General features: G+C 39.4%; 1 protein-coding gene across 5 annotated transcripts in view; it reads left to right on the forward strand.

The window, feature by feature from the left end:
• Nucleotides 1-14,492, forward strand: part of PDE11A (phosphodiesterase 11A) — a 206,106-nt gene that overhangs the window by 153,101 nt on the left and 38,513 nt on the right. For all 5 annotated transcript variants that reach the window (XM_042445148.1, XM_042445145.1, XM_042445146.1 and 2 more), the window contains one exon: nucleotides 10,630-10,739. In XM_042445148.1, coding sequence (XP_042301082.1) covers nucleotides 10,630-10,739 — 110 coding nt within the window. The remainder of the gene's footprint in view (nucleotides 1-10,629; nucleotides 10,740-14,492) is intronic.

A 14,492-nucleotide genomic window follows, 5' to 3' on the forward strand; every position in this document is an offset into this window, starting at 1 on the left:
TGTATTTACACAGCTTATGCCAGGAGTGCATTTATGGGTCTGCTCTGACTAATGATACATACTTCAGCTGCATCCCATTTAGAGTTAAGCTGTCTTTGAAAAGTATCTGGAAACTTCAAGAATCTGTGGATAAAGATCCCAAATGCTGCAGCCAGCCTGTTGACAAGGGCTGGTTACACAGACCATAGGACTGTCATGAAAACATCACTGGTCAGTTTTCAGGCATGCATTCAAAATGCTGATTGATTTGGAATTTGTAGGCCAGAGAGTGAAGACCATTAAAAGTAATGGATATAGTGGAAATTCCCCTTGTAGGGAAACAGGTAGGCAGGCAAGACTGAATGGACAAAGAAGGACTACTAAAGGCAGGAGTTCAAGGATCTAATGAAGAATGGGGTAGGATGTAATTTTTAATACTTCTTTTGGGACACTAAATTGTCATGTGCTGTGTGAAGTGTTTAACAGGTTTCTTAATGAAAAGAAGTTGATTTTGGGTCAGGCATCCAAATAAGTTCCCAGATATATAAAGAAAACAGAGTTATTATTTCCACATTATATATATGCACATTCATTTTACACCTTCAATCCCCCTTCCCCTGCTGTGGTTGCCTTTGAAAATGGAAATGTATAAGTAGTTTGCTAGCAGGGATGTTAAGGTCTAGATTCCCTGCAGGGATTTGGGATTGATGGGCCTTAAGAGTCCTTTCCAGCTGAAGTTTTTATGATGATGTGCTCTGATTGCAAAAGAGGCCAAATTTTTAAAATCTTAAACTGTTATCACCTGGGGTAATAGACTTCATGTGTCACTAAACCAGACAATATTTTTTAGGGGGAAATGCATTGTATCAGAGATAAAAATTATAATAGTACATTGGAAGATAAAACTGAGCATGAGATAGCATTGATTATTTGCAAGATGAGAGCTTATTGAAGAAAACAGAATACAGGGTTAACAATACAAAATAAAAACAATACAGAGGCATTAGTGAAAGTATAAATATAAGATTTAAAAACAGTCAAACAATTTACAAAGTTAAAATGTTAAACATTAAAAATATTAAAATGTATTAGAAGGCTATATACAAAGCTTAAAAACAGCAGCACATGGCATTAAAAGCCCAGCCATAGTCAGTTTGTAAAAGCCTGATGGCACAAAAATGTTTTCACCTACTGGCAGAAGTAGAGCAAGGATGGGGCCATCCCAGCCTCTCTAGGGAGGAAGTTCCAAAGTCTGGGAGCAGCCACTGAGAAGGCCCTCTCTCTTGTTCCCACCAAATGAGCCTAAGAAGATGGTAAGACAGAGAAAAGGGCCTCCCTTGATGTTCTTGGAGCTCTAATGGGCTCATAAAGCTGCCTTGAATCCCATTTTGGAAGAAAGGCAGAGTATAAATCCAATGAATGAATGAATGAATGAATGAATGAATGGACATATAGTTCTTCAAATAACCTGGACCCATGCTGTATAGTGATTTATAGGTCAAAACCAGCATTTTGTATTGTGCCCCAAAACAGACCTGTAGCCAACGGAGCTGTTACAACAAGGGAGTTGTGTGCTCCATGTATTTATGTAATGTAGTTAAAGAATATGGGAGTGAAGATAGGTGCAACAGTTTTATTTAGGAATGGTGAATGTGGGTTGACAGGACTGATGAGGCTTTCTAAACAAATGTTGACTCCAAAGATAGTTCTTCTAGTTTTCTGCCTGGTTCAGGATAAACTGACTATTTAAAACTATTTTTCATGTCTAGTGCTTTGCATCTGTGATGTAGCAGTATGCTTCCACTGTTGGTTTCTTTAGAAATATTGCTAGTTTAATTTTTTTAATGTTACGAGTTGGTGCTAATGTAAACAGACATGTAGGTTTAAGAGTGGTAGCACAGGGAAATGTGCAATAATGGTCCTCCACTATTTTTGATTTGATAATGATTTTTGTGGTTTTTTATTTCATAATGGTGATGGTAACACCACTTCTAAATCTGGATTCACATTACAAAGGACAAACCTCCTGAGAAGACTTCAAAATACTGTCTGTATGTATGGTCTTTGTCCTACAAACTTCAGGCATGGCCAGCCCAAAATATGTTGCTCCTTAAAGTGAGGAAGAAGAAGCCAACTAGCTTAGCAGTTGACTAGAAATGGTTCAATAGCCTTCACCACATCTGAGGGTAGTTTCAGTAATGCAGGGTCAATAGTTTTTTGTGGGTTTTTCGGGCTATGTGGCCATGTTCTAGAAAACCCACAAAAAAACTATGGATGCCAGCCATGAAAGCCTTCGACTTCACATGCAGCAGGGACTTAGCCAGGATTTTATGAAGGGCGGGGGGGTCCAGACCAAGTGCAACCATTATATTGGGGCTTGGGTGCAGCGGTGCAGCAGCACGCCCCATTCATTTTTCTAACGGAAGGGGGGTCCAGACCCCAAGAACTCCCCTCCCCTTGGCTACATCCCTGCATGCAGGGTCACATTGCCTGAAACATATACCAAAGGTGCATGTACATTATAGAAATGGTGCTATTTGACACCACTTTAACTGCCATGGCTCCATCCTATAGAATCCTCTTTGGCTGATAAAAACTACAAATCCCAGAATTCCATACGATGGGGCCACAGCACTTAAAGTAGTGCCAAATTCCATTCTTTCTACACTGGACCCCAAAGAGTGGGAAAGCAGTTTGAGGTAACGGTGACCACGCTATCAAAAGAAAGCTACACATTAATCCAGGGGACCTATGATTCCTCTTCAGATCAGGGAAAAGAAGATGAGGAGGCTCCTGGGTTGTTCATAGGCATTTCTGGATCCAAGCTTGTATTTTCCTATGTGGAAATTACACAGGTGAAAGAAGATAACTGTAGCTTCTCCCCATATAGCTTGAAGGAGACAATTTAGGGAGATACGGTGAGGAGAAAGGCTTTTTGGTTTTTGTGCTTTCACTAATATATTTTACGGTTGTAATTATATTTATACACTATTTTGACATCTGAGAGAATGGAAAGTGGTTTTAATGATTTAAAAAACAGTTTGAGTACTCTTGGTCTCGCATGCTGCTTTTCTGATCAAATCAATAACTTGTCCCACCATGGCTAGGTTCAGTAAAACACAGAAACAACACACACGCATTCACATGCACTACATGCACATGCATACACAAAGAGATCTCAGTCATGAGACAGTTCAAAATGACAAATCAGCTAGCTTAGCTATACATTTTTGAACAGTGACCCTTGATAACTAAGATAAATTATTTGAATGCTAAAAGCATGATGTTTCACTTTTGGTTGCCACACAGAAATGAAAATCATTCAGTGGAACTTCTGATGACTGCTGCCAAACCTGTGCTACACCTTTGCTTCGACAGTAGAAATTTTATTATAAAGTTTCCCCTAGATGGAGCTCAAAGGCAACTTTTGTTTCAGGGTGTTTTCAGGAAGAGCTTGATGAGAGATGACAGCATGTTTCAGCCTCTAATGAAACATCATCTTTTCTTCCAGATTAAATAACTACCAGGCAGCAAGATCAAAAAGAACTGCCATTGTTTAGGAAGCCTGCTTTTCACTTTTTAAGGGTTAAACATCAGTCTTTTGGTTGTGGATCTGTGTATATTTCTGCATGGCTACCTTTCAAAAAACACTGGTAATGTGGCTCACTTCCTGCACAGTGGTTCCCTATTTATACTGCAATATTTCTGCACTAACACTTGGAACAAATTCATATGACCTTACTTTTGCTACAACAAGGAAATCCCCTGGGGACAGGCAGAGATTTTGAGGGATACTGTTATTGTGAACAATTGTGCAAAATCCTGTTACCCCTCCAGTTCCTGTACTGTGCTTGAAACAGTCAGGTAATTACAAGTACAGACCTAAATGAGAATAGGCATGAAACTCTCTGGATGACTACAACACCAAAGGGGACTTTTACATGCTTCTTCAGAACCTGTGGCATCTAATCTTAGCTTTAGAAACAATCCTTCCATAATTCTCAGACAGCTGATCAAGTGAAGATGAGGCATTTGTTTCAGCCTCCTGGCCATTTGTTCCCCAGATATTCCCTTCCATTGGAGGACACAACTTGATATGCCACACACACAATGTGACCTACAGTTGCTGCTGCTACTCAGAGACACAGTCAAGGATGTTGCCACTGTTGTAACATGCTAGTCCTGTTGGCTTCTGTACATGGAATGGGAGATGGCATCCCACCTTGACCTTTTATGTATTTATGTATCTATGCCTTCCACTGTCCATATTATTCATTCGATGGAGTTGGTGCTTGCCCAGGAAAGCTCATACAACCATAACAATAACCATAAATTAAATACATTTCAACATTAAAATAATCCATTAAAATAATAGAGACAAGAGAATGGGGTTACAGGGTGTACAGTGCGATGGTTGGTTCAACAGATGGCCAGGTTCGCTATTCAGAAAAGGCCTGTCGGAAGAGATCGGTCTTGACAGCCTTTTTAAAGCTGCCCAGACTAGTAATATGATGGACCTACTCCAACAGGCCATTCCCTAATCTGGGAGCGGTTGAGGAAAAGGAAAAGATTAGCATTATGTTATATGTGAATTTAAGTTTAGTCTTATATGTTGGTGCAGAAATATTGCAGTATAAACAGGAAACCATTGTATGGGAGGCGAGGCACATGTGCCAGTGTTTTGAAAGGTAGTCATGCAGAAAACTACACAGTTATTAGTTCTAATAGCAACTTAACATTTTCCAGGTAATCAGAATAGATGATGGACCTTGAAAGGAGCAGCCCTTCAAATCTATTTCTGTGTATACAAGGACATTCACGGAGGCTGCCCACATTTGCACATATGGAAGCTTTGAGGGACAGAGTATGTAACACACCTCTGATGTGTTCATTATCCATAATTTGAAAACCTGGAAAGGGCTAGTAATCTGATTACCTTTGAAATATCTCAAATTGAAAAATACCTTTAATTATATAGAAAACCTTCAGAATACAGGTTTCTTACAATATATGTACATTTTAGAATATAATGCCAATTTAAATGGCCAGAGAATACATTTATATTTTACAGGTATCACATAATATTAAGTTGCTCCACAAGGATCACTTCTCCCTGTGAAATCTGTACTCATAAATGGCTATAGCATTAAATTGTTCCTAGGTGTGATATTACTCAGATAATGATGTTGCCACTAAGTTCTAAAACTATAGATACTTATCTAAAGACACCTTGAAATATAGATAGGTATTTTGTTATTTTATCTATAGCTTTACATAACTTCTTATGTATTGTAATAATTTTACACATCTTACTGGTAATGTGTCTTGGAAAGGGCAAAGGGAGGAATAAAGATATGATTATCTTTGATTTTATGGCTACACTATTATTGAGGCTATATCAGACAGCAGCAATTTTTATGACTATTACAGTAAACATGACAATTCCTTTGGTTTCTATATCTTTCTTAGAATGTGGATATTTTACATTTATGAATCAAATTTGTGATGTTGGTGTGATTAGATTTAGAAAAACATAAGGTTCATACCGTAACAGATACTGGAGTAGGAAAGGAAGTAGGGCTCTTAAGTTTTTTTAAAAATATATTAAATTTTACAAACAAACAAAAATCAACAATCATTAGCATATTTGATCACAAACTCATTCATTTTAATTCGGTCATTAACTTCTACCCTAACAGTTTTGGATATTTTATCTATTATAAAGATTATATCTCTTTTTACATTTACCATTAATTCTATCATTTGTGTAACAAAGAATTATGCACATCACATCCAAATTTACAAAATGTGTAAAATGTATCTTCAGTCCAAGAACCTTCCTGCTGCCAATTCACCCTATATGTTATTTATGTAACCCATTACTTTGTCTCATTCATATTTAAAGTTGCCCAATCTCCCTTCATTCAGAAGATTAAGATTAAAATGGTTGCTAGCCTTCCTGCTAAAGCTTATTGAAGAAACTGGACATACAAACTCATCTTAATACTTACAGAAGGCTATGCATTAATGAAAAACTGATCTGAATGGGATATACAATGCAAATACAGTACAGACTGTGTTGCTTAGAAGTGATCTTGGGCACCATCTGGTCCAATTCAGAGTAGAACTGTGCTATTTGACACCCAAATTTACAACCTGAGAGCATGGAAATTTACTTCTTGAAAATAATCAGTTACAGTTATTGGTTCAACACGCCCTTTAGTAGTTAGATTTCCTCTTCTTAAAGATAATTAAAATTGTCACTATTTGTTATTTTAAAAAGACCATCTGAATTCTTCAAGAAACTGGTCTGTGGAGAAACGTCATGCAAATGTCATGAAAACGTTGCAGAAATGTTGCGGAAATGCCAGGGATGTGATCATTCGTGACACTTCTAAAGTGTAATTAAGGCTTCCTGCTATGTTCCCGTCATAGAATCGTTCACGGGGAAGCCAGGAGGAGCCATTATCTGAATAACGGGACATGAATGATTCCATGACAGGAACATAGCAGGAAGCCCCAATTACACTTTAGAAGCACCACAGATGATCACATCCCTGGCGCTTCCACAATGTTTCTGCAACGTTTCCAGTGGTGAAAGTGGGGAGCACCATGTGAGGAAGTAAATGTATATGGTTTGGAATTATGCAGTGGACATTATAAGCTAAGGTGGAATGCTTAGAGTTATCACATCAGGACTATCCCAAACACTGGGTGAGGGCCAGTGGCAGCCCATTGATGGTACTATTTGCCTGGGGCATGAAGGGGTGGCACTCTGACTTTCCTTCCTTGTTTGCAGAGATTGAGAGGGATTGGCTGCTATGAAAGAACTGGTGGCAATGAGGCAAAATGGCTGGGGCAGAGAGGGGTGTGTGATTCTGTGGGCTAAAACAGCTATGAAAGTTTTGATCAAGCCTACAACCAGTCATGTGTGCTCCCAAGAAGCTCTGTGGAAGCGCACCTACATATTACTCCATTTAAGGGGCTTCCCATATCAGACCTGCCTAAAATGTACAGATCTACCATGATACAATATAATTACAAAGTCACACCAAAAGTCAAAAAGAGATTTATGCAGTTCAGGTTGTTCCTTTTAGATAACAATTTGCTGTTTGGGATTTTAATTTTATGCCTATCTGCATTAAACAAATACATGGATGCATAGATACATAAATTGTACCTAGCATGAGCTAAACATAACCACTAGCCATACATTTTTGGCACCCAAAGGAACCCTAGATTTTTTTAGATTCAGTAGCACATAATTTCCACACGATCACTTTTAACCTAAATGGTATTCTTGGCTTTGAATGTTCTAGTGTGTGGGTCATACCATGAATGCAGCATGAAAGTTGTAAAATAACTCCACAGCCCTGCAGTCCTTTTATATGTTTAATGATTTATACTGTTACCCCTCTATGGCTTGGCCTTTGAGAACTACAGACCCAGTGCTGCAACCTGCACATCCATCATTTTAACTCACGTGACTTCTTTCATTGATTATAATGAGGCTACTCTTGTGAGTAAGGAGTTTTGACTGTAGGATCAACCTCAAGATCAAACCCACATTTTTTAATCAATTGTGTTTTTTCAGATATTCCCTTCCTCATGCTTTTTTCTCCTTTTCTTTAACAACAAATACATATTATAAAAAAATCAAACTGAAATTTAATGTGCTAATAAAAGCAGACCAAGTATGATGCAATTAATTTCCCTACATGAAAGGATGACCTCTATAACTCATTTTAGACTCTGGCTCTTGAGAGTTAAGGTCATTATTTTTGCAAAAATAAATTCTGCTCAAGTATCATCTGTGCTATGCGTTTTTCTTTACACACTGAAATTGTAAGTGCAAGGGAAGCAAATTCCTTTTTCTAGTGCCTTATTTACAAAACAGATGTCTTCCTTACTGTATTTACACACTGCTTGCTTACTTTTTGCTATAGCCACACTGCAAATGAAATTTTGTATTTGTCTTTGGTCTTTATCTGTCGTTGCAGTATTAACTAATGAAATTGAAATTTATTCTTTGGGTACCATTGTTTCGACAGTGTATTTGTTTAGCTATCATAGATGTGAAAACTTGGTTGATACCCAGTTATTAAACTATGTACACATGAAATATTCCCTATCTAGAATTCTGAAATCCGAAGTACTCCAGAATCCAAAACCTTTCCAGCAAGTAGCATAGTTTGTACCTGTATTGAATTTGTGAGGCTGGAGAGAAACATGGCAGGAGAGAGAGATGAGGATCTGTGAAATGGCAGGAATCCACACCACCAGCTACTTCACAGATCCTCAGTCTCAAATCTCCAGCCACATTATGACTCATTATAAATATGCAAATACAAGTATTCTAAAATAAAATTAAAAATCCAAAATATGTAACACGTTTGGTCCGAAGCATTTCAGATAAGCGATACTCAACCCGTAGAGTGGTTCCCCCCCCCAAATTCAGATACCATATCCCCTTTAATAAAAAAAAATTACAAGCAGCTTCATATGCAGTAAGACTATATCTTATTCATCTCAGATTGTGGTTCTGTACCTTCAAGTAATTTCCACCGTACGGTATCACAAGGTTTTCTTGGCAAGATTTGTTCAGAGGGGATTTTGCCTTGGCCTTCCTCTGAGGTTGTGAGAGGATGACTTGCCCAAGATCACACAGCAGGTTTCCATGGCCAAGTGAGGATTTGAACCCTGGTCTCCAGTTCAACTCTCAAACCATAGCACCGTGCTGGCTCTCTCAACTCAGATATAATCCATTTAATAAGCAATATTCTACATGCAGTTTTATGTTCTCTAAGGGCCTGAACAGACAGGCCAAAATAAAGCTGCTTTGGGTCACTTTGGAGTTATGCTGTTTAAATGATGCATGCATCCTAAGAGGTTGGAAGCTGCACCAAAGTCACAGTCCAGTCCTAAGGACTGGAGCACAGTTTTGGCACAGCTTCTGGCCTTTTAAGATGTGTGTGTCATTTAAACAGCATACCTCCATAGTGACCCAAAGCAGCTTTATTTTGGCCTGTCTCTTTGGACCCTAAGTATGTTCTGACTCACATGTGTGCTATCCTTGCACAGGCTGAGTATCTCTTTATTTGGCATTCTAAAATGTATATGCAGATACAGAGATAATCCAAAATCTAAAGAAAGAAAGAAAGAAAGAAAGAAAGAAAGAAATCCTAAACACTTCTGATCCCAAGCATTTTGGAAAGGGAGACTCAACCTGTATTTAAAGTATTTCTTACAAGGCTACATAGAATACTGTATTTCTTATTTAACTGAGAAATCATATCAGAGTCCTTGTTTAAGAATATGTAGATACTGTATGTTAGAAGCCTGATTTGCTAAATTGATTTCAAGGTACAGTTAGCCCTCAACTTTCATGGAGGGTTAGGGGTGCAAGATCCCTGTGAAAGTAGAAAAACTGCACATATTTTAAGCCCCCTCCCCAAACATGCATGTTACAGACTGCTGCTGCAAAAATCTCTGCCTCACTGCAATGCACGTCCATTGCCTCTGCTGTTGATCTCAAGGCCTCCCCCCCCCCCTTCTAGGAAACTAGCACTGCTGCAGAAATCTCCTTCAGTGTTGTCCTCTTTCACTCATGGAGAAGGAAGAGAAAGCTGGCAACACTAAAGGAGATTTTTGCAGCAGCCACGGCATGATTAAGCTGGTGGCAGCACCAGCGGCAGGATTGTTGCATCCTCCATGCTCTTGTCCTCTTCTGCAGCTCCTTTCCTGTCAGCAACCCACTCCATCCCATGGTACACACAGCCACACACAGCTGGATAGGGGTGCTTTGATCAGTGTTCCTGTTTGGCAGGTGGTTGGATTCGGTGGCCCCTGTGGTCTCTTCCAATGCTATGATTTTATGAAGTCCATGGAAGTAAAACCCACAAAAGCTGAAGGCAATTGTATTTGACTGGCAAGTGTAAATAAGACAGGGTAGGGAAAAAAATCTTGTCATTTTGTGAAGGGGTCACAAATGAAATAAAAATACCAGAGGCCCAGGGTCAGCCCTGGGTCTGGTTGCCTGCATTTGTAAGAGGAGAAGGGCTCTTTTTGATCCTATTCGCTGCTATATCCACATGTTAATGTCCACCCCTCAGCAAGAAGATAGCAGTTACTGAATACTGCATATAGAGGATGTCAAATTCAGTTTCTGTCATCAAGTTCCTCCCTGTTACTACTTTGATTTTGACATCCTTAATGTGATATCTGTGTAATACATGACCATACCAAATGGAAAGTGTTCCATTGTTCAGGCACTGATGTGAGACCAAATGACTATTGCAAAACGTGGCCAGTTGGCTTCCACAGCACTTCATTTTTTGAAATTGTGGTTTGGCACAATTGTGATGAGGGTCCTGATTTTAACTATGCTCCCCTGTTATGATCTAGTGTATTAGTTACATATGATCTAATACATTATTTCACATATGATCTAGTATATTATTTACTAGAGTTATTGCACTTTTAATCAGAAGCTTTGATCAGTGCATCCAACTTAAGAGCCGCTGAATGTCTGCTCCTGTTTCTATTTATCATCAACTTACAATTTATCTAACAATTAACAAGATCACTGATAGCTGTGGTTATTGATGTCACCAATATTACTTGTTCTTGTTCTTTTTTTTTTCTTTCCAGACTGCAGGATTACAGGAGATTCTGACAGAAATTGAAATTTTAGCTTTGATTGTGGGATGTTTATGCCATGACCTTGACCACAGAGGAACCAACAATGCATTTCAAGCCAAGTATGCTTTTTTTATTCTTATTAATTTGTTTTCCTTGTATATGAAGTGATAGAAGTTACAGAGGAAACAATAATTTCAACATGCTGTACACAGTGAAGTATACTTAGGCTTGCTTGCTTTTAAGGGAGACCATCCATCTTAACAATCCTTGATTACCTCACCACCACAAAAAAAAAAACCCCATAAATTTAAATTCCTTTTAAATCACATTTTATATCATGCTGTTGACTTGGCTTGCCCTGTATGAATAACTGTGTAGTATAAAATCAGGAAACAGAATCCGGATGTTCAGTTGGTTGGAATTTCTCCTTCATCTACATATCTTCACATGCCAAAATGGAGAGTATTAAATATTTGCCATCTGTCATTCTTGGGCATGAATTGCAACTGTGTGAATGTTCAGGCAGTATTAAGGATATATAACCAATTGCGTTCGAAAGAGAAGCAGGTGTCACCACAAACAGGGGTCTCCTTGGCTAGTACACATATTCTTTACACAGGGCAGAATAATATGGGACTTATTCATGGTTTCACATAGCTTTCAGGTTTGTTTGGGGTTTTTTGCAGCTTTTTCTCCAGTTTATGGGTCAGAAGGTTTGCTCCTTTTTCTCTACCTTCTGTTTTGCAAGGCAAGCAGTTGCCAGTCCTCATAGTTGGCTGGATTAGAATCAGTGTACCACAGCTCAGCTTGATAGCAGGCAACTATCCCAACAAGGCAAAGTGTCCTTAGTAATTGGCCCTCAGGTTAGTGATGTTCCTGGCTACTGTAGTATCATGGCCCCCAGGGAGCATCTGCAAGGAAAATCCTGCTTTTCCCCCTCCAGTTGGGGGACTGGGGGGGGGCAGTATCCATGTCTCACTCTCTCAGCAAGTGTTTCCACGATCTGCCTTCCATTCTGGGAATCAGCCAGCTCTTAGAAAAATGACTAGAGCAGACTAATTCTGCAGCACTTCCCCAACACGGAAAGGAGCATGAGGAATTAATCCAGTTGAGAGCCCACAGCCAAAGCTCTGCATAGCACTTGTCCAAGGTCCTGATGTTTTCAGGAAGCATGGTCATGGCTTCTGTTGTCACAGGACCTATCTAAGGCAGAGGACATTTCAAGGTTTGGAGCAGGGAATAGTATTGTATTTTGCATGGTATAGAAATCTGCAGGTTTGTGTCTATGAAATTGAATATTCTCTTCTATTCTGTGCCATTTTCTCCCATGTTATATTTTATGTTCCATTCGAACGCTTACACTGCCTTTATGGCACTTTTGTGTCCACTCTTATGCAGCTCCTTGATCACATGCCATTGATTTTCTCCCTGTCTTGTGCTATGGCATTATCTTGTGCCCACATGCTTGTTAATGTGATACAAACAGCCATGCTTTATGGGAGAAATGCTATGGTGCAGTGGCAGATTTAAAACACAGAGAGAGAGAGAGAGAGAGAGAGAGAGAGAGAGAAGCTACAAATTTCAGTCTTGATGCATGAATTGTGGCAATGGTGTATCTAGTGTATTTGACACATAGAACAGAGAGAGTGGGGTGCTCCTGGCTCCTAAGCCAAAATAACACCATTGAGTTCCTATTGAGAAGTTGGAGAAAGAGAGGGGGGCAGAAGTGAAGATTGGAGGATCTGTCACTGGCACCTCTACATTTTCTGCTGTGTATCAAAGGTGGTGCTTTTCTGCTCTGTATCAAAGGTGGTGCTGTGCAAGGCCTGATCCAGCCCATGGGAAACCAAGAAAGACCTCTGCCTGCAAGAGGAACCACCACTGCACTCTGCAGGGAGGCGAGCAATAAGAGGCTCTCAAAATGGGTGTGGGGGGCTGAGTGATATCGCAGCTGTGGGGAGAGCAAAAGGGAAAGAAGCTGCTCATGAAGGAGAGACTGATGAAGAGGAAAGAGGAGAGGATGAGGAGATAAGTTTCTGGTGAGACGGAATGCCCAGCTTCAGGAATAAAAATTCAGGAAAGGAGGGGTGGATGCTTGACTCTGCCTTCTCTGTCTCCCAGGAAATGAGGTAGTGTTGCCTATCCCTTGCTGCCTACTTCTTACTTCCATTTGCTTCATGGCAGTAACATTATGTATTTGCTGTGCCAGGAAGTGAGGCCAGATGTAAATGGTCAAGGGCAAGCGCAGCAGCTCCCCCCCCCCCACCTCCTTTCACAGACTCCCAAGAGATGAGGAAAGAGGAAACAGCCTTTGCATTCATCAGACAATGCACCCCTTTATTGCCAGCCTCCATGGCAGATAGCTTCCATTGCTTTATTCTTGGTACACCACTGAACTGTGGTATACACAGAAGTGTTCAGTTATGTAGGAGTTTTCCAGTGTGAGCAGATGTGAGTGGACTTCCTGCACTGCGGTTCTTGAAGAGAATCCTGAGCAGCTAGTTTAGTGCCAGACAGAAAAGATGTATCAAAACCCACTAGGGTTCAGTGTAATGCTGGTTTTCTTAACTTGATAGTTATTCATCAGTGGGGGTATAGCATGATCCTCACAAAGCCTTCTAATTCACTTGTGCATCAGAACAGAATTGCTGGTAAAAAAAGATCAAAAATATAGACTCAAATACAATAAAGCAGTGCATCCAGTTCCTGCAAACAATTTGATCCATGCAAAAATCTAAAATTCTTGCCAAAGAAACTCTGGGTATTACTTTGTCACAGGGATGGGGAAATCTCAACTGTGCTTTATGAATCCCCCCGCCTTGTACTCTAGGATTACTGTTGAATTTTCCTTCAGTTATTAATTCCATCTAAATGGAGAACTGTTTCCATTATCATGTGAAGTCTAGAGCAGTAATTTTCAGCCTTTCATATCTTAAGTCCTTCACTTGTTCTGTCCTGCTATAGGAGGAACAAAAAAGTCACCTTTTCTGATGAAATTTATGTGTTTATAGCTATTCTGTTGTTATATTTATCATTTATGGTACATTTTAAGTGCATAAAATTACATTAGTATTGTTGGAAGTTAACACAAACAAGCAAAATAATAATTCTATTATTAAGGATAATTATACGAATACTGTTAATCATGAATTGGTGCAAGTATTAATACTGGTATTATTGGCTATACTATTGCTCTTCTCAACCTATATATCACAGGCTTTGAGACCCACTAACCTAGAGCTTCTACAGATTAGGCACATGAAAGCAATCCTTTCAGGAGTTGTTTAGAAAGAGGTAGTTTGGTGCTGGTACTAAAGCCTAACTTGAAGATATACCTTTTACCTAAATGGCTTTCCTTCTAATGCCAAGCGCATTGGAAAAAGAAGGAGCTGGAATTACTGAGTACCAACACTTGTAGTAGAGGAGATTAGAGGAAGATCCTAAATTTAGTATGGCCCCTGGTAGATGAAACATTAATAATGCTGTGAAGTGCTATGTCAAATGCAGCTCTGCATTGCAACTGAGTTTATGTTGTCTACTCAGAAAGATGCCCTGTGTTTTTCAGTCAGTGGGACTTACAACCACACCAGTATGCACACAGTTGTCGCTTTTAAGGACCACATAAGTTTGACATATACAGCAGCTATCTAATCTGTGTAGCCATCTTGGAATAAAATCCTCATGCCACCATTTTGCAAATGACTGACACAAAAGAGATTACAGGAATTCTGACTGATTATATGCTAATAAATGAAAATTCAAGGAACTGGGTTTTTTATATATAAATTAAAAACTTGGTCAAATCTGTACTGTTTTGTTAGGTTGTCATGGTGGTGGTGATGATTATGATAATGAAAATCATGGATGTATGG

Source organism: Sceloporus undulatus, chromosome 1 (genome assembly GCF_019175285.1).
Source record: "Sceloporus undulatus isolate JIND9_A2432 ecotype Alabama chromosome 1, SceUnd_v1.1, whole genome shotgun sequence".
In the NCBI taxonomy this organism is placed as follows: domain Eukaryota; kingdom Metazoa; phylum Chordata; class Lepidosauria; order Squamata; family Phrynosomatidae; genus Sceloporus; species Sceloporus undulatus.